The sequence below is a fragment of the Schistosoma haematobium genome, chromosome ZW (genome assembly GCF_000699445.3).
Source record: "Schistosoma haematobium chromosome ZW, whole genome shotgun sequence".
Lineage (NCBI taxonomy): Eukaryota > Metazoa > Platyhelminthes > Trematoda > Strigeidida > Schistosomatidae > Schistosoma > Schistosoma haematobium.
The window spans coordinates 8,777,956-8,804,658 of record NC_067195.1 but is presented as its reverse complement, the minus strand read 5'-3'; the positions used below and the strand labels follow the sequence as shown (position 1 = coordinate 8,804,658).

Here is a 26,703-nt window from a genome sequence, read left to right as displayed (position 1 = left end):
TATCAAGACAAACAAATAATAAGAAAAGATTAATTCGTTGTTATTGTCGTAGTAAAATGCCAAAGCTTTTGACAGCGAAAATATTTTTGAGAAGCTAGCTATGGAATTAAAACAAAAAAGTACAGCGCAAAATAGTAATTTTCATATGATTATAACATAATCAGTCATATCCACAAAAGATACGCATTGGAATCATAAGGAATCACCATAAATACATTGTCACTAAATCCACTTTTATTACTGATCAATATATAAGTAGCTAGTTAAATGTAACAAAAAATAGAGGATGGAAATCTCAATAATTAAAGCCTAACAGTTCCTGAGGTATTTCAGTTAATAACCAATTAACGAACACTGAGTAAATTAAAAATATTTGGCTGAGTCTCAAATTTTAACTTCATCATATCCATTTAAACTCAAGCGATTAGTATTTATCAAGTAATAGACTGAGTTTAAATGATTTGGAAGTTTAGGGAGTCAATTTATAAATGATAACTCTGACTGAACTTTAAAAGAGAGAACCTATGAATTTTACGTTAAGTGAATTATAGTTACTGAAAAAAGGTTATTATCTATTTGTGCAGTTACAAAGAAAAAAGCCAAAAATGAATGTATACCTTATCAAATAGCCGCTAAGTTTAGACTTCTACACGACAAGTTTATTAGTCGGTATAATATCGGTTGCATTTACATGAGTTGAGAAACTCAGTAATTAAAAAATTGTGAGCTATTTACATAATAATAATATATTACTGAGATCTAATTACTATGAAGCCCATCTGAAGAAAAATCTTTCTTTTTATATTAAATAATCGTATTTCAGAAACTATTCCTCGTGATTGACTAAAATAACTTAAATGTATCATCTTCAAATTCAAAACAATTAGCCCCTATGATAAATTTCGATAATGCAATGAGAAGATGGTTATCAGAATTATGTGATATTTTTGCGCAACACATTACGAACAATCTGATCACACATATACTTGTTAAGACATTTTTATATGAAAATGATAAGTGCATGTGAACTCACATCTTCACTTTAACAGAATTAGAAGAGGGAAGTGTTACCATGACTGGACTTATCTGTGATAAAGATCCATCTGACAAACTGTAACACTTGCTAATTGAATTCCTACAATAATCCGAAAGTTGGCTGAACAGTAGTAAGAATTCCAAATACGATATGCCATAATGCTCAATGTGTAGGTGTATACCATCAGTGGGGTTTTTTCTACGAATAATTAGCATTTTAAGGTATGTTATCTTTAAACAAAGCAAAGGAAAAGTCATCCTAGAAATAACACTTACTGTCCTGACAGAAGAACCTTCTGTGCATGCGATTGAACACAAAAACTAGGGAAACGACACGCGAGAAATGAAAAAGATTATCTACAAAAAGATCGTACATATCATATCCTAAATTCAAACAGATTATTGATACTAAACTAGCCACCTGTCAGGTTATTGATAATGAAATAACTGCCCATTACTAAGGTCTACGAGGATTGTCAATAGCCCGGACAATTATGACAGCGCTTCAGTTTATTCTTTTCACTATCCCTTGTACTTTCTTGCCTCCTAGATATCAGATAATAACTTTTTCGTATCTAATAACAAATACTGACACTTCAGTGTAATGAAATATTGTCTCTTGATATATGGGACAGTAAAATATGTTAGTGTTTTCAATATTTAGGTCCTTTGTTACAGTGAACATAGTTTCAATAACCGAAAGTACAGAACTTTATGACGGAGATTATATGTTTCTAACATCTAGATATAAATGATTATTCTCTTGACGTCACTAGACATTCATTCACTGTGGGTATTTGACGTTTTTATACACAATTTTCATATTCTAGTATTGGGCTCGAAAGTAGAGTATATACAAATGGACTGAATATTGTTATGGAGGAATGGTAACTCCCAGAACTGATTGATGGATTGTCATTATATATTGTTACATCTAGAGCTTAGATTCTTGATATACCGCATACAACTTGAGCACTCGAACGTTAGAACCCTCCAAGTCGCAAATGAGAAGACAGAAGATGAGTGAGAAGGAATGCTATTTCAAGCAGTTTCAAATATGTTACGAAGCTCTCAGGTATTTATAGTTTTTAGTAAAAGCGAAATCATCATTATAGTCATGCAATCCACAACCAGTGGTTTTTAGCGTTTGTCCAATAGGGAAGCTGCACGTCGAGGTTCTGGAGTGTTCTTCCAAAAGATGATTGGATGAAATGTCTTTGGCTGTTTCTAAGCTACTTAGAGCTTCCTGGAGTTCACCCATGGGCCGTCCTCACATATATATTCTCATTATTAATTAGATTACCATCTCTATGTATTCCTATTATCATAACCTTTCAGTTAACCCATAAACTGTCATACGACTCATTGTTCCTAATTTGTTGCCAATCTATTGCTCACATTCTTTCCTAATCACAGCTGCTTTTGACTTCTTTATGTATAGTTCTTGTTCTTCATTTTATCGGTATGTGTGTATAAACTACGTCTGTTTGAAATATAAATGTGGTAGAAGCTGATCGCTGATTTTTGGACCCAAGAGACGGCATAGAGAAGAATCGAAGTAAAGAACCAAGAGGTGTAGTTGACCGAGTTAGAGATACCAAGCTACAGATCAAATAGTAGGCGCGAAACATAACAAATTAGAATTAGGGTTTCGACTGGTGACTTGGTACAACAACAAATATGGTCTAACTGTAAAAGCTTTCAAGTATGGCGGGTTGTAATCACTATTTAGACAGGCTGAAATATAATTTTAAGAATTGGATGGGACTTTAATAGACTTGCTTTCCACAACCATTAGTTTAAAAGTGCAAGCGATAACAAAAAGCTTAGGATACCTAAAATACCGCCTTCTATAACCATTATACATATTTAAACATATTATGTTGTTCTAAAATCAAAATTGTATTTTCTACGTTTTATAATGAATAAAATAATTGTAACTATTGATAAGAGAAATATGGGTCAAACTGACAGAAACATGCCAACACACAATAGATAATCATATATATATATATATATATATATATATATATATATGATAGAGGTCAAATTTTGTCTGCTTATTTGTATTATTTCACAAGAAAAATTATTATTTGATCAATAGAAGTGAACACTTTAAAAACAAACTAACCTACTGATTTGTTGTCATTCAAACACTATATGCTTTGTTGATAATTCACGGCACCAGTGAAATAAACATTAAAAAATAATTATACGACAGAACATGTGTATTTTTGGAAAAACCTTTAGTTTTTTTGACTACACCTATTGGAATACAATCACTAATTATGATTTCACAATGTAAATAATCATATTTTTTATATTGTCCTATCTCCTATACATAATCATCCCTACTACTAATAATACTGTTAGTACGCCTATGCTATTCTTGAATTTGCCCTGATAATTTCATTTAACAAACTGAAACGATGAACATGTGTCAGATACTACGTTGCGTATAACTGATCAACTATCAGTAACTCATTGCCAGATACATATTAGTTCATTTGGTATCAAGACATACTCGAAATATGAGAGATCGTGGTGTTATCCAGATGGAAAAAACATAAGTATGACGGGGTTCGAGCTTGCGACAAGACACCTTAAACTTGACTTACGATTGACTGAACACCCTAGTTTATTGGAATTGATACAGGTAGACAGATATTAGGCACCTACAGTTCTGAGGTTAAATAAAGAGAATTGTAGGTGATCGATAAACTGGATTCTTTTTAAAAGGTAGAGTCCACTTACAAAGTAGTTAAAACAATGGATAACCGGAAAACAAGTTACGAACTAACTTTGTGTATATGCGAAAACCCTAATTCTTCTCAAAATGAAAATGAAATATTTGAATCAATACAATCAGTTGTGAATGATACCAACACATAAGGTCATAAATAATTGGTTAACAAAATATAGACTGCATACAAAATTTAATTCAATAAATAACTTGGATTAATAGCTAGTTACTTTACCAAACCACAGTACGTCTTTCATCCTAGGCTAATCTCTTACTGACATAGTAAACACCATAATTCAGTGTATGCAGTGACTTAGAATAGCTGTATTTAACTAGAAACAGCCTCGTGAGCTCTATGAACAGTGTATAGCATCTAACTTAAAAAGTGCATGTTTAAGAGTTGCAATACTTACAAACAATGTTCTAATCATATCAACAATACCTAGAACTTTCTTAATTTATTTTCTATAAAATGGTTAAGTATAACGAATGTAGTTTGACATGAGTTGTAGTAATGACAGATACACAGTTACAGGCTAATTAATAACTCATAAATAAATGAAAAAAAACCATACTTTTTAGCGCTAACTGATGATCGATATACCCAGCAGATTTTATTATTGATAATAATTTATGCACAAAATCAGTGGGTGGACAATCAAAAACACCACAGAAACGTATGTACTGAAATCCAGTCAAACACTACTTTGTTAAATCTTGACAAACTATGCAATCTATGCCAATGATAAATCAATAACACCTGAGATTATCTGTCGCACATTAAATACCTGTATGGTAACAAAAAAAGATTATAAAAGTATGCCAAAAATCAGAAAGTGTATGAGATTCTCAAGTGAATCAATCAATATGATACTAATGATGGCAGTAGTAATGCTACTCCATCTCAGCACATATGTATAATATATGAGACATTTTTATTTGAACACAAAAATATTGATAAAAGGGACACCAAATACATAAGCGCACACAATAACAATGGGAATGTGAAGAGAGAGAGAGAATGTAAAGTGCGTATAAGAAAAAGGGTCAGGGTCCTGTCGGTCTTGTAAAAGTACTTTGCACTTGAAAGGTGCAAAGCATATACCATACCTATGGACACTAATTGCCAACTGATTAAGTGCAGATTGCATGGCTTGTGTATCATCACATAGTAAGACAGTATCGTCCGTATACTCAAGGTTGAGAAGTCTTTCTCCAGGCAACAGATCCACACCACCACTTACACCTATCAGAGCTGTTTCCAGAACGTCATAGATAGCTTGAATAGAACAATGGAGAGAGGTGGTTGTATGCCCTTACTCTGCGTAACTGACTGACTGATTGTGAGGTGCTTGTATATAGGGCTTTAAAGATGTTAATAAACTCCTCAGGCACAGTCTTCTTCAATGGACAGTCCCAGAAGACAGTCCTAGCCAACGAACGGAAGAGGGCTCTAATATCAAGAAACACTACGACTGTTGGCCTGTTTTAAGTATAACGTATTGTAAAATTTGGCGTGGAGTAAACATATGACCAATACATCCTCGGCCAGAATGAAAACCAGCCTGCTTCTCGCGGGTCAACACCATCTTTAAAAAGAGCCGGAGGTGAGATATCTGGGCCGGTTGATTTGTAGAGTTTCAAGAGTTGGAGTTCCTTGGGAACTTCCGCCTAGTTTGGTGGATCATTCGTCATTGACCATGGAGGGTGGAACAGTCTGATAGATTTCACCTGGGCAGCAGAACAGCTGAAATGCTCCTAGACAAACCTTGCCCATTGTCCAAGACGTAAATAGATGTTAGTGATTGGCATCCCGCCATCTTCACAGATTGCTTCGCTCACACCAGACGTCTTGCTACCAGTGCCTCGGATAAGTTGAAAGAGCTTCCGGCAGTTACCAGATGCAGATGCTGATTCCAACTCCTTGGCACGCTCCGACCACCACGCTTCTTAGTCCTTAGGCAAGCTTTGTTCAATTTCACTACGTAAAAGTTGTAGTTTGTGGTCAAACTCACGGCCACCCGGAATAGATCGACGGACTTCAATGGGTTGTATGGAGCCTGAAGAAACTCAGTGCTTATAAGCGGGACTTACTTACCATTTTCATGACGTAGTGCGATTGCAACCAATGCTCATCTACACTTTTCGGTGGGATGTTAGCTAACCTTGAACCTAGCTCGGTTTGATATTTAGTTGCAACAGAAGCCGCAACCAATTTACTGACATCGATCCGTTTAGGACGATGAATTTGTTGGCCACTGAAAAGTAAGGTAAGATTAGCGCAAACAAGAGCAGTCTTGTACACAACCACACCAGTGGTAGCTGATCCCGATGTGATCAACCTGAGTCCAGGCTTGAGATGCAGAGGGAGGGCAACAGGTGGCACATCGGCGATGACTGTGCCGGTAGTTAGTGCTAGCCAGAAACAGGTTGTGGTCTGTGCACAGTTGTAGTAGACAGTGCCCGTTATCTGATCTGCGATCGACAAGTCCCCATTGGCCACCTAAACAACTCTCGTCGGTGCTCAGACACTCGACGTCTCCAGCTAGTACTATAATATCTATTAACACATAACTTAAGTGTAATCATAAAATTCAGAAATATTTCATCCAACTTTCATAATCAAAGATACTACTGTTTCGTTAGCATAGAGAATGTTGGAAAAAGGCTAGGGAGAATTTACACTCAAACATTGCATCAATGTTATTGATTGTTGCACCAAACCATATCGGGAAGTGAACACTTATTGTTTGAATTTCAAGCGAAAATAATAATCTATGGTCAGAAACTTTATGTGATATGGCTGTGTAAACAATTTACAGTGATATAAATGACGTAACGTTTCATCTATGTATAAACATTCAAATTTGATGGTTTGAAAATTCCATGCATTGATTAAATGATATTTACTAATATTAGAAACTAGTGTTTTATAATGAGTGAAAAGCAAAACAAAGTTCTCCTTTTTTCATTGTCATTTCATTATTTATTGCTAATATAGTAATAATAATAATAATAATAATAATAATAATAATAAAGAATTAACCCCTTATCTTTTGTCATAACTGATTTCTTAATTTTCCCCATTTTTTTAAAACTAAATTCTCTACGTATAGTTATTTTCTTTTCACTAATACTAATAGTATTTCAACTAATTTACCATTTACCTTATTAATTCCCCGTCGTTGTGCTGACGTAAAGTATGTCATTATGAACCCATACAAATTTATCTACGATTCTATGTTATTTGTGATTAAGTTACTTTTTTATTTAATGATTAAGAAACGATTAATAGTTTACAATAGCTGAACATATATACCAACTACTTACTAAATGGTGATTAATTCAATATAATTGATCGAAGTATATCTGATAGTCTAGTTAATGTTACCAGGATTCATGAAACTTTATTAATGAAAGCTAACAGGGACTAGACTGAGACAGATTTGCTGAGTATTTAATCACCTAAATTATGTTAACTAGTGAATAGCTAATACTCATATCTCGATTAATTAGTTTCTACATGAATCACTACGATTTCATCTTCTACAGTCTAGTTAATCGAGGGTTTTAAAGCTCAGTACTGCTTGGCTACTTCAATTAAGTATTCATTAATTAGCCATTTCAGGACGTTACTAAACAAGTTTATTTTGATGAAAATCTTAGTTGATGATTATTGATTCATCGCAAATAGTAAATACCACATGAATAAATCTATCATGTCATTGCTTTTAGCGTATGTTTCAATGAAAATTGTAACGGAAACTATTACTACGGTTCACACTAAGTAAATAATTAATGTGAAATATGTTTTTCAACAAAATTAATAGCAAAAAACACCAACATCATGTTGATGTACACAGGAAAAAATAAGAATAACACTCTTTAATCTACCAACTAATGAGGTGACAGACTTTAACTCAATTTATCTTAATACAAGTAACTTGTCTATTTGAAAAATAATGAATATATTAATATTCCAATTTACAACTCAATAACTGTGAAAGATAAGTGTGAATGTTTAAATTACACAAACACAGATTTACTACACGACAGCTAAAAAAAATCTGATTTGAAGTAAAATGAAATGACAGTAATGACCATCAATTAATAGTTCACAATAATAAGGATATAAGCGAACCCGATGATAACACTTAAAACAAAATTATAAGGAAGTAGATGTAAGAAACTGGTCGCAGAAGACTACAGAAGCAGAATGACATTAGATTACTTACGTGGGATAGCATGAAATTTGAATTTACATATCTAGACATGCTAAACTATGTGATAAAAATTTTAAAATGCATATAAAATTTGGATCTATATTAAGTTGATAACGTCCCTTTCAGATGCTTCCTTCTAAATGATTATACTTAGTAAATACATTAATAGGATTATTTTAATGTATTACCAATACAAACTTTTAACCTAAAGAGTTATCAACGTGAGGGGTTGAGGTTTGAATTTCAAATGTGACTAAGGCTTGCAGTCTTCTCATTCGATGAACTAGATGTTGACTTCCCACACTTGGAATATCATGGTATTAAAAACAATGGAAAAGTTCTTTCTCTAATAAATGAAATTTAAAAAAAAGATTTACTAGGCTCAATGGCAATGTTTAATTAAACCCCAATAACAAAGCAGTTTTGATCATTGTAGTATCGATAGATTAGTTTTTTAAAAGAGAAATAATTTATCATATTCAATTTCCAAGCAAAAGATTGTAAAAATAATTCTTATTAAAACAACTAAAGGAAATTAAGCAAGAAAAACCTTTCCAATGATGATACTTCCACAAGCCATCCAGTCTTATTACTAGTAATTTAAAAAATGAAGTAGTCTGTCAAGAGAAAAAAAACATGTAAAGAATAATGTATAATATCCTATCCTATTTACTAGCAATCTACATCCAAATATGATTGGAATAACACAGTATAGATTTGATTGTTAAAACGATACATATTTCTTTGATGATTCTGATTATTACCCTGATGAAGTTCAAACAAGTTAGCTGGACAAAACGTTGGAATTATTTCAAATATAATTTCCATATATAATGAGTTCTTTATACTCGGCGCCCAATTTTTATCAAACTATTCATTCTAATCTTGATGAATATTCGTATATATATAATTTAAAGATTCAAAATAAGGTTGCGTAAATGATCGAAAAGTCAAAGAATAATAATAAGATAAAACGAAATATGTGAAGAATAATAATTGTCTACTTAACGAGTATGAACAAAATGAAGAACAAATTCTTAAAACAAAACAAAACATGAGAGTGATAATAACAAGTAATTAAAAACATTAAAAGAAAGTATTAATAATTAATGTACTGTGTATAAAATATTAGGTGTTAGAGATATAATATCATGACAACATTACACTTGATACTTTTGTATGTATAACTTTAATATGAACTGTTGAATTACTATCACCTCTGAAACAAAATTATTTTTTAAAGATAATATTATAATGTAGTTGAATTTGTTATTTAATATAACTAGTTTGTGAAACTGTTTAAACGTTTCTACTTGTCAAACGTAAATTCGATTATGGTTTTGACTGAAATAATTAATAACCTGACTTATATAAATACTTTATAATTATTTGTTAATTAGTAATGATAATAATAATAATAATAATAAACACATTAGATATACCTAATAAGTTTCACCTGTTCATCTAATTAATATTAAAGAAAACTTAGTCATTTGACTCATTATCATGGATGTCAACAATCTACAGAATCGAGGTTCACTAAGTTTTTTTTGGAATTGCACAAAGTACAATGTTTTTGGTAATACATATAATAAAGAATACTGAGTACGACTTTCTAACTTTAAAAAAGGTGCATTTTAAAAAAATCTCTCTAAATACATTATCTCCTAGCTATTTAAAATAGACGTATGATATAGCATAACTGAGGTAATCAAAATAACAAATTGTTATCAAACTCGAAAAATTACATTATCTATTGAATGTGGACTTCTCGTTAGACGTTTAGAAAACAACGTTTTTGATTTATTGTAGAAGCAAACAGACAAACAACCTTAAAAACCGTATTTCTCCTTCCAATGCTCGCTCTTTCAAATGATAACGGTCGATTAATTAGTTTAACATTAATCTGTTATATCTTATTTTAAAATCACAGATAAGATGAAAGTTGAGTAGACAAGACAATACATATATACGCATGAATCTGCCTAAAATGGTAGAAGGGAGTTTCAGTTCAGGTGGATGCCTTTGATCTTGCTGTGTTTTATTAACTCGGTGATTTAATTTGAGCCTTAATCGCCATTTTGGACAAAATCTTCAGCGCTTATATATAGGCATGGTTATGTTCGTTTTTTTATGAGCCATTTAAGACTATTTTTTCATATGGTTCACAAAAATATTGGTTAAAAGGTAGTTACAAAATGTAATAAGATACTCTGTCATTTGTTTACCAACTTCAATATATAAATACACCGGTTGTATCTTTCATTTAGATGTGAATACACACACACAACTGAAAACTAAGACATACTCATTGCCTAGCTTAAAGAAAACAATTATTGGTGAATGACTGAAATAAATTAAGTTATGATTGAAAAGAATACAACTACTATTTTGACATAATGTAACTTGAATACTCTTATTTTGATGACAAGTTACTATTTACTCTGGTAAGACTATATAATATCGAGAGATTAATGAACAAGGAAAACAGCTCATTTACCAGGTACATATTCATGTATTTGATTTCAAGCAGACTTTAAATGTAAGATCAAGTGATGCTAAGCAACTTCTCAGACTGAAGTAATTGATAGTTTGAACCTATGAATTAATCCCTGAACCAACCTCACTAATGAACAATGAAATAATATAGAACTGCAAGATTATCATGTATCGGTTCAAAGTATCATTTGCAACTGAGTCACAACAAGAAAATTCGAAAATAGGCACACAGGAATAATGTTTCGAATGATTTAAAGAATATACAAATATAATAGTATGCTCAAACTATAAACCGTATTAAAATGATTTGATGAATTGATCGAAGGTAGACATGTACACCATTGGATACAGGCTCAGTGGTCTAGAGGTTAAGTGTTCACGCGCGTAACCGAAGGTCTTAGATTTAATCTCCTGAAGTGCGGTCATAGATGGGCTCTTTGTAAGACTTACATACTAAGACGAAACGGTTGTCCAGTGTTTCCATGTTTTTAATAAGTTGTCTAAATTATGTATTGGTTTGTGTTCTTAATGAAATGATTTCTATCTTAGTAATGAATCCTCAACTGTTATTTTCATTATTATTTATCCAGACATGAACAACTGGAACAAAAGATTAAAATACACAGACCTGATTTAGTTTGGCAAAGAAAAAGGATAGCTTGAATAACATTAACACTGATAATATGGTTCCTGGTCTTTTTTAACAACATGAGGTGACTTAAAATATCTCCTTAAACTTAAAATGATGAGGAAAATGAAAATTTTAAGATAAAACCAACCAACATTTAATAGGCGTATAGAGAGATCAACCAACTGGGAAACAAGTACTACAATGATAGTAAAGACGGGGGGGTCAACTTAATGGTTATTATTGAACTATTTGCTACTAAGATCCAAATTACACTACATTTTATTTATCTATTTTCAAAACATTATATCTGACATTTCAAGTCTCAGCTTTTATGACTACAAATTACATAACGATATTGATACAGTGGATCGCATGATACAACAGATATACGAACTGTAAATTCAGTATAACTATAGTTATTTGATTATGAAGCTTCCCGGATGATGCATTGGATTGCTGTAATACATGTCATAAATGTACTATCCAAATAATTATTGAACTAGTAAACTTAGAACAATCTTATATCACATGTTTGTTCTAATATTACTATTTATATCAAATTGATCATGCCTGTAGACAGGCGTAAATTCTGTAATCATTATTTTCAGAATATATTATTATTTTCTTTTCAACTAATAGTTTGTCAGCTCGAATCCTACCTTATGAGTTTAAGTTTGGGTAATCAAGTAATACTACAATATCAAAAAATTGAATCTCGAAGTCAAGTAAATAAACCTAAACTTGGTTAGTGTATTGGATCCGTTTAATTGTTAATGTTTAGCTAAATGGCATTAATACAAAAGAGAATACTATTGAAGAATGAGAAACTTGATGTTTTTCGTTGCTTAATACAACTAAAAACTATTAAGAAATACTTGTAAAACAAAAGTGATCTACATTTGTTTACGGTACATTTCGATCCGGAAAGCTACATGACAAGAAATAAATGTAATTCATCGGCAAAATATGGGTTATTGTATCAGGGACTAGGTGTTAAATTTTTGTCAATAATAATACCTGATTTTAAAACTTAAACAGATGATAAAATCAGTAAATTATTGAGTTTACTCACATTAGACTAGCTGGTTTAAAAGTCTAAAATATACTTTCAAAAGGGTAAGATAACCGGCAGTATTATTAATTATTATTTCTAAAAAATGAATGAGGCTGCCAAAATACAATATCTATGACAAAAAAGGTGAGTTTCATATCTTATGAAATGATAAAATTTAGTGGAATTTCAAGATATCCCGCCTTATTGTGGACATGTTGAGGTGCAGTGAAGTATTTACTCCTCTATATAATAACTATCCAATTCTTTTTTGTATTACCACTGTGAGTTATATCTCATATTTTTGTTAACATTTGATGCGATATCATGGTCCATTGAAATTGACTTTTAATACTGTTTGTTTCTGTGTTTAATAGTTTGTAGAAAAAAAAAGTAATTTTACGGATGAGGAAAAAATCATTAAGTAGTTTTCACCGAGAATCTGGTCTCGTGAGCAGCTACTACTCAGCCGTATTGTATTATTGTGCGTTAACTGTTGATCAGCAATATATTTATTTATTTTAACAGTTCAATGTTTTACCAAAGGCTTTGAATTTCCAATCTGGAAGAGATCAGCTGGATAGTAAAAATAAGCTTTTATGTAAAATAATCCACGTACAGCTTAGCTCACATAAATCCTCATCTTATTCTTTGCTAAACTATCAGCCTTTTGTAAACCAGTTGACAGTGTATCTTTAAGATACAACTTATTGTAGCCGTGAAAAAAAACAAATGAAGTCAGAATGTTTCAATCAATTAAAATATTACAGATAACATATACTTACCGACAATGATGGGCACGAATAGGTTTAATAGTAAGGCACTTTGTGCAACGTATAGGAGGGGCAGATAAATAAGAAGAATACTGTTGTAAACATTTTGCAAATGCTTGATTTGCTGCACCGATTGGGATGCTACCCTTATAAACAATTTAAAATGGAAAGGAGAAAAAGATTAAATAAATGACTAAAAATATTTCTGATAGTAATATCTCAGACTGTAGAGCTACGTGACGCGAATTCGAATCCCAGAGAGAGAAGTTTCCTCATGACTCCGACTACGCTTTGCTGACAAGTGGGAATCAGAATGGGAATTAGACCCATAGATTCCTACCGAGTACGTTCAATCGACAAACATTAAAGCATACTGCATAAGATGTTGAGTGACTTGGACTGGTGGTCATATAGCAACCCAATCTATAGAGTTCGACCACCACTAAGGACTCAAAAAACATGGCATTGGTACCCAACCAGAATAATTATAGATAAGTGGTCACGGTCCGCGTCGAATCACGGGTAGCTGTATACAGTACAAGGTTTATACATTTTGTAAATGGTATTCACTATCTTCAGATAACAGGGTATTTTATCACTAAGCAACCCAAGTAATTGGTGGCGTTCAATGTTGTGAAGCGTTTCCAGAGAATATGATTATTAATATTGATAGCAAACCTAAAGAGGACATATATATCATAGTAATCAGAAGGTAGTTACGTTCATTTCAATAAAATATGGCAACATTAGTCATGGTACAGTTGACCTACAACTGATTCTTCATTACACTCCGCATGAAATCACTGTGTTTAAATGGCTTGACATAAAAGACTGCATATCTGGTAGTGGTGAAGTGAATGTATCTTATTTGTTCGGTAAATAACAGAAACAACGCTTACTGTCACTAAAACATGAAATGTATAGTCACCGAAGACACTTTACTATATTGAAAACCGGCCAGTTAATAATTACATATCATATAGGTTTACATATATATATGGAAATGATTCATTACACTACATTATTTTATGTAGTTGGAAAAGAATCAAAGTTTGAAGGCACTTTAACTAATTTGTCTCAAAGATCAAATCCACTGCTGACAAGCTCATACTAAACATCCAACCAGCCAGATTTTGGTTAACTTCGGAGATTGCACGAAGGGAAGAACAACTATTATTAGGGTTTTTACTTCTTCAGTGTATAATCGTTATAACTACAAGTCAACAGAAGACAGAAAACATTTTTGCACTATTTATGGAATATGCATTCACTTAATTGAAAACTTAGATTTCCATAAACGAACTTTGACACGTTACATTGTTGTATAACTCTTCTAACAAATACAACTCGGTTAGGATTCTATATAGATTGTACCTTTTAATGGTACCGAAGTACAATGTAGTCCATTTACGGTTTCACAAAAGTTTGGTGTCAAATCTTTCGACCACCTCTTCATGTATCACTTGATATGCAGCTTATTTCAATCTTTTAATTGACTGCCAAATAAGTAGTAAAAATATTATTTGTTCTACTAAGCTTTTAGTTACTTCATCCTTATTGTCAGGAATGTTATTGATATTTGTATAAGAATGCTTCTATTTTAGGTATTAAAATTAAGCACAATGTTGCGTTAAGTTGATTTATCAAAAGTGAGAGAAAATCGGCAAACATAAGATCGGAAAGTGATCATCGGTCGATCATACGTACGAGGTAACAGGAATGGATACCATTTCAAATTGTTACACCACACACGAATAAAGCAAGAGAAGAAATTAACAGAATGATCACTAGCTATAATAAATTGGAAGTCGGATCCAACAAAACAACAAATATCAACTTCGGAGCATGTTAATAAACATATCCAATCATAGCGTTTGTATATCTCTTCAATCGCAATCAGTAAATTAATAATCACTTAAATTTGAGTTACAAGACAATAACATTACAAAATCAGCTGGTTATACTGACACTTTCTTAATCTAGTTTCTTATTTTGACATGCGCTAAAATGTCACCAGATGTTAAAATCTCAACCGACTGTTTTATTTAATCATTTCAGGACTTAACAGGATTCACTCGGACTTATAATCAAATATCCATTGTCACTTCATATCACAGACTTATAACGCTAATGATTTTTTTGTAGAAGTACAGTTCAGGAGAGAATATTACTAGGCTAGACACAAATGATAAAGCTCAGATGGATATCTGAACCATACAATTAGAGGTTAGAACACCAGTACGAGAACTAATCCTTATAAAAATAAATGCAGTATATAAGGTTGACCATTCAAATTCCTACTCTTAAGCACCAAGTGAACCAGCATGCACTCATACCGGCGAAAATTGAGTCTGTATCAACCAATAGCTTAATAATGCTGATATTAAAGAACATTATAGTCCCAGATGTAACAATTAGCTTATTGGTAGTTTTCAACAAAAAAAAACGATTACAGTACACTGTAGACAATAAAATAGTGGTTAATAACTTACTGGGTCTGTGCTGAATGCTTTGAAATGAGAAACTACTGCCAGGATGGCAAACAAATGATAAATCGTTCCACTAGTCCAGTAAAAGGCATGTGATGGAGAGTGACTTAGTATTATGAAGGCTATTACAAACTCTGCATACAGAATAAGTAGCCAAGTGATAAAAATACAAGTAATCCCACAACAATCGTTAACAAACCAGATAACACCTAATGTTCGTTTAAGAGGCCGCGAATTTACAGAGCGAGTAACGGCACGAAGGCCAAGAGAACGTCTACACGGAGATAAAAAGTCGTATAAATCTCCAGAAGGAAGAAATGATACACGTAATTTCCCCGCTGCTTCGTCATCCCACGAATTTAAATCTAAATCACGAATGCCACGGTATCGAGCAGGCGCTGTATTAGGATCTAAATTGATGTGAACGGTTTCTTTGTTCAGTGTTTCTTGTGGATAAGATGAAACAGATAAATTCTTTCTATAAACGGAAGGAATCGAATTCATGTTGCCATGGTCTGAAACTTGATTGTCTAAATGTGAAAGTTGAAAAAGTAATCAAATATGTAACATAAAATGTTTCATTTAAAATAAGTATTTTAGGTTGATGTGAAGAAACGACATAAAAATGTTTTCAGATCATATCAGATATTTCCCGAAAACACGAGTTAATACTTAAACGATCTTAAGGACCAGTCAACTAAGCTTCGAAACTGTGCTGTTTACTCATATACAAATACATTCGCAGAGAAACATCCGTGGCGGTTCAAAGCATGCTCATGACTAGAACTCGGTTTATGAATGTAGTACAAAAACATACCACTGAACACTAAATCTACTAATGAATGGCAACGATTTATAACCTTTTATTCAGAAACCTCTATCAAACTTTTTAGAACATTGAATATGCTACTATCTCATACTCACAAAACATATAACTAAATAACTTATTGCTTGAATGTGAATAAATTTCTTCTATTGACATGAAGGCTGAAATCCTAGTTCGTATGTTAAGAAGTGGGTCAAGGAAGTTCAGACGATACATTTCAAGATAACTATCAGAAATACGATTTTAAAAATTTAAGCACAATGTCACACGAGTTAACAGAACTTTACGACTCGCTTAGTGGCTTTCATTAACTACTTGTCCAACTGATAACCGGTGAGAACTATATACAAAAGCCTTTTCTGATCACGAGGTTAAAACCATGGATTTTGCTATAAAAAAAAACTAAGGTATTGATGTATGTTTACAATGAAGATGTACCACAGAACACCAGAATTGTAATCAAGGAGCAAAGATTCGGTTACTCGTACAGTAAAGAGGTTGTAAATCAAAAGGCTCTACTTTCTTCGGCCCTACTTAAGAGAAAGAAACCTGAAAGATGATAGATCCATGACATATTCTGGACTCAATAGTCGTTTTAATATCATAAGAGGAAAGGAATAAAATAAACTACTAGAATGAAATGAAGTCTTATATATGGCTATATGGAAGCTTAAACTTATTACCCTTATCTATGTAATGTTCCAAATAGCAAAGAAATCATAAAATTAAGAAAACTTAATTCTGTTGATGAAACAAAACAATCACAATGGTACTCTGGATAAACAAAACCCAAGAAAAATTGAATGTTTCCTAATAATATCACAAGGGGTTTTGTGGATTAGTTCACAACTATTTACTAACATTAAGGACAACCTAAAATAGATGAATCAATATTAAAATTCGTAAAAAATATGTCTACTCATATTTTAGGAGGAAAGCGTAAATTTATATATCTATATATTGACAAATAGATCCTAAGATAATATAAAAAACTGTCAGAAAGTGGTTTTTGATTTAGAAGCATAAGTTATCTATAGAATCAAGAACGCAAGGACAACTACAAAATAGGGATTTCGTTACGATATTGAGAATTTTCGGACTAAGTATTTCAATTAATTGAGGCAACAAGATAGAATCACTGGTTTTCACAAAGGATGTATGAAACAAAGTCCAGTACATCTGTAACTGGTAGATGAATACAGGGAGATTAGCTACCACATTCAAAATAGGTGGAAAGAAATGTCGGGTAAGTTCACTTTGGCGAAATAAGACTAGGCATCGTAGAATATACATAAAAATTTGGAGTGAATGCATAAAATATACCAAAGGTTTTAATCGCCTGCTCTACGAGTTTAAATGTTCATGTCATCTTTCGACTTTTCCAATTGGGCTGATTTATCATTCAAACCTATAAGCTACTAAAAACACTTGACCAGTATTTTACACTTTAGATCAAATATGATGAAGCATAGTGTCTGTGGTTTCTGGAAGACGGTCAAATCCTATATAAGCTCCAGGCATACTGTGGTGTGAATGAACTAATGATTCTTTTGTACTTGTTGAATGCTTGATTTCGAATTCCAAATACAGTACATTCGTTCGTGCTTATCTAGTACTTCTTGATCCGATTACGTTACTTCTGGGATTCCTAGTTCGTACTATGATTTAAATACTCCTAATCATCATACATATGCAATTAAAGATATGGGACATCCACCAGACTAAAATGGCACAGACATCAACATATTATGGAAAGTCTACGTAATGACGCAAGAACGAAATGAAAATATTGATGATGGTAATATCCAGTATATTGATGCACATTGAATGTTTTTTCCTCTAAACAAAAAATTCGAATGATGTGAATATCATTTTTAGTGTGCGAAACAAAATAATTCCAATAAAAACTTAAAAGAAAACCAAGATGCATACCGATGGTAAGTTTTTCATCTGCACTCTGTAACAACGACTCCGAAGAGTTTTGATTCATATGTTGTCCTCTATAATCACGAAGGTTGCATTATGCAGCAACTAGGATTTGGAATTGATTCATCTTGAAACAACTAAATGTACCGAATATGTTGAAAGTGTAGACAACGTCCAATACCCAATTTCAGTTAGCAATAACCAGTAGTAAGGATAGTATGTCGTAGGTGCTGTGCTAATCATCGTACCTTTTCTCCATTGCAAGTTCAGTTCCTCTTTGATCGTGTTCCTGAGTGCGTCAGTATCCTAAACAAGGCATGAACGAGCGTTGCTCAGGAGTTAACAGAGTGTATGTTTCCAATTTACTTTGTAGGGCCAGTGAAATGTCACTGAGCCCTAGCCAAATCATCCGGCAGTTGGATCACTGAATGTCGAACAGATCATCGCTCCCTGCCAAGGTCATGTACAACAAACGCGCATTGGTTAATCATACGCCATGGACTGGCCCATGCGGCAGTGGTCTTACTTTCGCCTGTATCTACCTTAACTAATATATTTCTGTAATAACGTCCTTTGTGTTGTACAGTCTTCAAAGCATCTATAGTGCCTTGTTACGTCAATGGGGGTAGTCCACGTAAGGTGCTGACCACGAGGTGTGACTTCGATGTTAGTTGGTTCGTCACACTATTCACGTCTAACTCGAGTCGGCCTCCAATCATTTCGACATAGATAATCTACGTTGGTGATATACACTGGTGAGCAAGACTTCGAATAACGCAACCTATCACTATAATCTTTATTATTGTATTCTATACTTATTCTTTTTCATTTTTATCATCGCCTATGTTAATCTGTTACTGTGAACTTTCATTGCTTCATGTCAATGTTGATTAGCATTTAAACCTAGATAATTCGTTCAATCGACAGAACTAACCAATCAACTACGATTATAATCGGCTATCGTGGTTCTTTAACAAGCATTAGCAGCATGTAAATGCTCCTGTGTAATATGTCTGTTAAAATATCAGCCACTCGTGAGTATAGCCACAAGGCAACACGAACGCATATCTCTTTGTACCTTATCCACCGGTATAAATAAGACAAGATTAACTGTCGACTATAAATTCATCTTTCTGCTTAACCACTATCCACTAGAATGTTCTGTTTTTTTTTACCACTGCCTGCCTAATTTCCAATCGCTGAGTTCCATGGCCAAACAGAGGATACGAATGCTAGAAATTCACGGTGAGTTTGAACTATAAATTTCCTGCGATCTTAGATCTCGTTTAGACTGTTCGTCAGTCTACAACGCTGTGTTAATCGAAAAATTTAATCAACAGTACCTCGTACATAATCCAGATTCAAACTACTGCCTACTTCATTACTTAAAGGCAAGAGTAACCCAGGCGAGTTTCATAATTTCATTAGATTATTTCGTACTATATTTATGATGCGTGATAACATTTCGTAGTTGCTTTCACGTAAACTAGTCATATATTCTGTCACTGCCGTCAAGTTTTAGTCGAAATCATGTACATTTATGACTCAGTCGACATACTGTGGTAAAACATATTGCATGTACACGAGCACGCTTAGTCTATATCCCAAGTACACATGTCGTACTTAATGTCACTTAATGCTAGGTAATAAGCTCTTTGTATCATCCTTTTACGAAATGGCCATGTTACCTGGACCCTCTAAACCTTAGTTACATTGGTGGTCACCATTTTAATTAATGTTTATTATACCCCTTGTATTTGCTATTAATTCACACGGTAAATCATGGCTCGATTTCCTTATTACACGACAGTCATTTCAATTCTATTTTCGGTTTATTTACATGCCATACGGGTTTGGAAAATATCTAAACGTCCTCGAAAATTCCCCACGAACCCAACCATAGTTTTCGTATATGTTTTTATTCACACATCCAACTGTTACGCTAATCATACCTAAGCGAACGTTCAGTGCAACTGTCAGTATACGTAAGAACGATGTTATTTAGACTTGACATTGTAACACATCTGAACCATTGTAGTTGTTCTACTTCGATGTCGTACTTCATTTTATGAAGTATTGTTTCATCGTGGCTGTTGTTTAACAGATGATTCCGGTACATCAATCGGCTGTTCAACTACTCGACGATTTACAACCTGTCCAGTTCAATTGGTGGTCTGACGACAATATCATTCGCGCGAATCATCAGTTTATGCAGTCGAGCGAATCTCCTGCAAACTGAAAACGATATTGTCGCCTCTATCCCAACACTGACAGCGTTTTTCACGGGTATCATTGACATGAGTCCAGAGTGACACTCTTGGTTTCTTATGTTTTTTTCGATATTTTTCTGTTCACTAACCGAACAAACATGCAGCATTCACCGTTTATCATCTTTTAGAGACTTCATCGTGCCACCTTTTGCTGTCGATTTGTAGCCTTCAACCCTTACTGATTGTAACAGCAGTCATCGACTTTTCAAACTCTGACTACAAGTTGGTCAATGGCTTTGCACAACGAAATCACGACCACTCTTCACTGTTATACTTCTGTACTTACGGTTAGTCTGTTAGATATAGATATAACTAGAATTTGACACTAATTAATAGCTGTCAACAACACTGTCCGACTTACAACTTTGAACTAATGACAGTACAAATATGGATATCGATTGATAATACACTTATCCTACTATCGCTATAGCATCATTACTCTTGCGGCAGACTTAACGTTTGTCATCGGAGGAACTGAATTACTTTTCAAGGCTATATATTTCAGCGCGACTTGATAGAACAATAAAACGTTTTGTTCTTTTCATTATTTCTATGGTTAATCGCTTTACGTTTAACCAACGTCCTACTAACATATTATGACTCGCTGTTTCCCGACCAGTTTCTGCCGCCTCCTTTCCATTTGTTTTACAGATAAGCAATACCTGGAGGATTTATAATATTCGTTTGGCACTCTCTGGCGCGCGACTGCTCCCAACATGTTTGGTACAGATTCAAACGGCCGTTGAATCTGGTGGGGGAGTATTGCAGGGCCAGTGAAATGTCACTGAGCCCTAGCCAAATCATCCGGCAGTTGGATCACTGAATGTCGAACAGATCATCGCTCCCTGCCAAGGTCATGTACAACAAACGCGCATTGGTTAATCATACGCCATGGACTGGCCCATGCGGCAGTGGTCTTACTTTCGCCTGTATCTACCTTAACTAATATATTTCTGTAATAACGTCCTTTGTGTTGTACAGTCTTCAAAGCATCTATAGTGCCTTGTTACGTCAATGGGGGTAGTCCACGTAAGGTGCTGACCACGAGGTGTGACTTCGACGTTAGTTGGTTCGTCACACTATTCACGTCTAACTCGAGTCGGCCTCCAATCATTTCGACATAGATCATCTACGTTGATGATCTACAACTTAGTAAATTAGCCAATTTTTTTCAAGTAACTCAGCCGCTATGCTGAAATCATCTGTCTTTTTTCATATTTAATATAGCATTAACTATTGCATCATTCAAATCCCTAGGAGGTTGAGTTCGGAAAAGGGATATGTTAAACAGTACCGTAAGTAGCTGTGAAGTAGTGTCTGCGAGGGATGATAGGGTTTGTTAATGTAGGCCATTAAGACCCGGCAATTTAAAAGTCTTGAAGTTATTAAGTATTTGAAGAATATCTCCTATAGTTTATCCCTGGGCCCTACAGCTAGTTATGAGGATCGTTGTTAACAATTACCTTATGCTGGACTTCGCTGGCCATATCTGATTAAGCTAGTTCACATGGAGCTTCATGCAGCGCTAATGACGGTGTCATATCAAACCCAAATAATTGATGGCTTTTTAGGAAGAACAAGTTTCATAAGTGTTTTCTACCTCTTGGAAGACTTCGATTTTCATTATCAACCCATGGCAAGCAATGCGCTGTCTTACGTGTTGACCATAAAATGGACGTTAATGTTGCTGATTGGGGCGTGACTTTAAAAATCTTCGATTGGTCATCAATCAATAAATATACACTGACTAACCAATTTTCTAAGATAGGATAATGTCTGATTACTAGAATGTTAGCCCGTCAGACATTTGGACGAGGTGGAGGAGATCATACCGTAATTTATATGTCTGAAACCTAAAGTGCAGTACAAAGTGAGCACCGGTCGCTAATGAGAACTGGTCCTGGGTTTTGATGACATCATTACAATGGTGTGCAATAGCGAGGTTCAGCAGTGGTAGTTGACTTCCTAAGTCAATAAGAATCGGTTTTGCGAAACTTCGTACAAGTGCACACTGAATAATGGTCTACAGCAGGACCCCATCAAAACATTGACGTAAAGCTGTCAGCTTTATCCTGTTGATGAGTAGCGTGTTGAAATCTCCGACAATGCAATGACAAGCAGCCTCACTCCAAGAACAAACACCATTTAAGACAAAGTCGTCAGCAAGACAGTATGGGATACAGTATGCTAATACTACAGTCACTAACACACGTCTGGATTTAATTTATCGACAAGCTACCTCAAGTGTACCACTAACCTTTGTCATGTGTTCACTCTTTGTACATTTTTGTGATGAGCTTATGTAGAACAACTTACCTATTTGCCCTCAATTATTAGTGTCGAGATAAAATTCCGAGCCATTGACATTATTAAGTGCGGATGCGCTCATCCTTCGGCTGGTTGACTCAACAGGGCTCATGCTTGTAAACCTGGTAGTTATTCGGAGGTTGTATCGAATACATATAGGTGAAAACATATGTTCTAGAATAGCGAGAGTCTTGGATAAGCTCAACCTGTATTCCTCAGATAATCGTATCCCATTTTCTCCATGTATTTTCTTCACTTTGCACAGTTTAGCCGCTCAACTTTCTAGATTGTAATAGGAAAATATGTGCTTTCAGAATCCTTATTGCATTATGACGAACTCACAAATAACCATCAAAGTGACTCGAACTTGTTCAGTCGAGTGGCAAGACAATCATCTACTGAACATCACAAAGATCTAAAGCTGCACTGAAACAACGATGAGCAAGCCTAAACTAAGAATGGTTTTTAAAAGGATCACGGAGATATTGGATGTTGAGTATAGAGCCTGGTAATCAAGGGGATATTCAAATATCTGCGTAACGTTCATGAGTATCTGCAATCATGATTCTTGCACTTATCACTTTTGTGTATAAGCTAAAAATATTCGTCCTTAAGATCCTCCAGCTGCTTCTATTAAAGTCTTCCCTGAGTGCCTATTTTCAGTCTTCCTGGTCTGATCTTGAAAAAAATCATACGAAGTTACCGAAAATACCACAACATATATCATTTGTGATTTTTGAGGAAATATTCTCTGCACAAGATATTGCAAATTTGGTAATATGGTGCTCAGCGATCGGTGTTTCGTACCTTTCACTGTCTGATATGAAGGGTGAGCTGAAATACTGAGCTAATGTTTGAAGGCAATATTTTGCATCTAAGAGATAGTGTTGAACAGTTTATCAAAGAAAAAAACTATTCTGTAAAGAAGAACAAGGAAGCCAAATCTTCTGTCATATACAGTCCTTTGAGTCGTGGTAATCACTCCGAATTTATGTCTTTACACCATCTACAGTACTGTCAAAAATCACTGTGAACTATCTTGGTTGTGATGATGGATTTGATCAGATATGTCAGTCTGCACGTTACTTAAGCACGTCTGCCAGTACTCTTACGGATGAAAAGGTCAACCAAACGATTGCTGGTCTGTTTACTCAATGTTTAACCTTATTTTTAGAATTAACTAAAGTTCCAGATGTTGACCTCACTATTCACTGTGGATTTTCTTCAAGTTTCTCTGGTCTTTTGCCATGGCAAAGTCGGTTTTCGGAGTTCATGTATGTACTAGTGGTCTTAGAGTTTATATTTCGTACTTATTAACGTTATGCGTTCAGTAAGATGTCATGAATATTCGTCTAAAGTAGTTCAGACCTTTTGTTCTACTCGACCACTCTTTATACGTACACTGTATATTTTAAAGCACAGTTGAGTCATAATTAAGACCACGTTCCAATTAAATGAGTCGTTAATCTGTGATGTCGATGAATACAGACTACATAATATTTGGAAGCTCAATAGCTAAAATCTTTAGTTGATGATTTTTCATAATAGGGTTTTAAATTAGTAATTGTGTCTCAGATTCACTCTCTACCGTCTCACATTTTCTACAGATTTATCTCCATTTCTTCGACTTTTGCATATTGTTCTAACGATCAGTTCAGACAACAGATTTACTTTCTGTTTATTAGTCATTTTTTTATCCCAGTCTTCATGAATCAGTCAAATATAGTCGATTGCTATATAGGGAGCATTGCACTCCTATAGTGAAAGTCAGAAGACACTATTCCGAAGTTCGGTGTCGGTTTAGTAACTAGTCATTAATTTGTTAATTATTGAACTAGGATAAATGAAACATGTATTGCATACTGACAATATCCATGTTAGTGTTGAATTTTAGCCCAACGAAATACTAATTAGATCATCAGTATTGCTCAAATATCTGGGCATTTAATCTTTCCTAGATTTCGGGATGACTGGCATCAGCGATCGGGAATAATCATAAACTAATCGTGAAATCCTTTTTTTAAGTCACTCTTCGGCATACAGTGTGCGTTGTTGTCCACAAAGACGATAGAAGCGTTTCAGCTAAACAGTTCAGGTTAAGCAAGGGACCTATTTGACTTTCAGCTTTCTCTTCAATAACTCATATTTGATTTCCTGTCGTTCGTTATTACAATGCACATCTAGGACCTCACACTTGACTAAGTCTAGGGGATTTGGTTCTCATTAAGCGGCTTATACATTTAAAATGATTAGAAACCTACTGATTCGTGAAGTTCGGAAAGTATGAATAAGCTAACTGTAAATGTTTCTGTGTGTATTCGTCAATATTAGAACGAATAATTCATCAAAATTGGGCACCGAGTATAGAGAAGCCATTATATGCGAAAATTATATTTGAAATAATCTCAGCGATTGAAATCCAAATAATTCCGACGTTTCATCCATCAAACCAGCTGGAATTTTTTGAATTTCAATCGCTGAGATTGTTTCAAATATAATTTTCACATATAATGTAAATGTTTTTTGTTTCATTATATGTATAGCTTTCAAATTTTTTGGGTATCATTGTAGCAATTCCTCTGCTTCTTGTCGTGCTGCTTTCATTTTTTCGCTTTGCTAGTTTATATGTAGTAACGAACATTCATGTCTTGCTCCACGTTGCCTGTGACAGACTGAATCCTCGAAATAGTCAGAAACACCGGCGTTTTGAGTTGACAGCGAGATTTTAAGATGTTGGAGTGCTTGAGACAAACTAAGTATGGTAAAGGTTGTTGTATTGTTGTAAACAGTGATTTCCTAAAAAGTTCCAAAAACTACCAAACTTCCTTTGGAGCACAATTAAGTAGTTCCATGCATTGTCCCTGTTGTTTCAGCAGGTTTGTGCATCGATAATCATTTCACCTCAGTATCTGCTTTCGTGCTTAGACTCGCTCTAACTTCACTTACAATGAAGCTGAGAGCATTAGAACCTCATAAGCCTTGACTGGTCAGTGAGTCTTCTATATACACTCGACTTGTTGAAAAATCAATTTTTGTTGTTATTTATGTTATGTTATTTATTCAACTCCAATTTGTCGGGTTAATTTTGAAACTTTCTTTCTATTTGTTATCTATGTTGATAATTTGTTGCTAGACAATGCCCTTCTGTGCGAGGTCTTCGGCTGTCTGACTTCCATCAAATTGTATGTCGTTTTGGGATGGTCAAACAACGCTGGGGTCGTTGAAAAGATGTCGCGATTCATTTCTATACACATAGTCATAATAATCACTCTAGTAACTACTGTCATGTATTTCTGTTCACTGTTAGACTATTTCAGACTGCTGTCAGTAAAAACTACTGCTATGTTAATAATGTATGATTAGTTCTCTACTTTACTCTATCAAGTCCTTCAATATATATATATATATATATATATATATATTTGTAACCTGTACCATTTTATACTACTCGTATTTGTATGAAAAGAATATTGATGTTATTTTACTTCCTCTTTTTTCCTCGCACTAAAACTGTACAGTATGATAATAACTAAACCGATGGCAATACTGTTCACAATTTTCAGTAACTTTTCTCCTCTGTGTTGTTCACTGACTTAATGAGTATGTACATACGAGCTATATTTATCTGACTAGGTTTTTTGTGTTTATTACTATTATTGTTATTCCAATTACACTGGTAGCAACAACTTCTTTAAATATAAATAACTTATTTTACTACTTTTTCTGTTCTTTTTCAAGTTTACTTAGCGACGCTCGTCACTCTTCTGAAATTAGTCATTCGAATATACTAAATACGGGTAACTAAAAGACAAAGTCGAGGCATTCATTCACGATACGCGTCAGAGACTTTAATTGCAGTTCTAAGCATTAATAACAAAAGTGCGAACTGTCATTAATAGTTTCATCTCTGAACAAGTTAATAGTTATCTG

General features: G+C 34.0%; 2 protein-coding genes across 8 annotated transcripts in view; one reads left to right on the top strand and one right to left on the bottom strand.

Annotated features, from left to right (window-relative positions):
• The window catches only part of ZDHHC3_1 (Palmitoyltransferase zdhhc3), a 37,554-nt gene extending 18,961 nt beyond the window's left edge, over window positions 1–18,593 (bottom strand). Inside the window, exons 1-4 of one of the 4 annotated variants that reach the window (XM_051210326.1) lie at window positions 18,378–18,593; window positions 18,203–18,333; window positions 15,448–15,974; window positions 12,968–13,101 (exon numbers count right to left, since the gene is read on the bottom strand). In XM_051210326.1, coding sequence (XP_051070312.1) covers window positions 12,968–13,101; window positions 15,448–15,974; window positions 18,203–18,260 — 719 coding nt within the window. In that variant the 5' untranslated portion in view covers window positions 18,261–18,333; window positions 18,378–18,593. Of the gene's footprint in view, window positions 1–1,033; window positions 3,132–12,967; window positions 13,102–15,447; window positions 15,975–18,202 lie in introns of those variants that run through there. The other 3 variants (XM_051210327.1, XM_051210328.1, XM_051210325.1) reach the window with 3 other exon arrangements.
• A 4,600-nt stretch (window positions 18,594–23,193) lies between these two features.
• On the top strand, window positions 23,194–26,490 carry NUS1_1 (ditrans,polycis-polyprenyl diphosphate synthase; the record flags this gene model as incomplete). Of its 4 annotated transcripts, XM_051210322.1 has the most annotated exons (5): window positions 23,194–23,602; window positions 23,634–23,747; window positions 23,786–23,914; window positions 23,948–24,047; window positions 25,907–25,997. In XM_051210322.1, the coding sequence occupies exons 1-5, from the start codon at window positions 23,335–23,337 to the stop codon at window positions 25,995–25,997; spliced, it is 702 nt and encodes a 233-aa protein (XP_051070311.1). In that variant the 5' UTR covers window positions 23,194–23,334. The 4 variants fall into 4 exon arrangements, with proteins under 4 accessions (XP_051070311.1, XP_051070310.1, XP_051070309.1 ...); XM_051210324.1 differs by having other exon boundaries at window positions 23,194–23,744; window positions 25,907–26,490; XM_051210323.1 differs by having other exon boundaries at window positions 23,194–23,747; window positions 25,907–26,490.
• Between the last annotated feature and the right edge of the window lie 213 nt (window positions 26,491–26,703).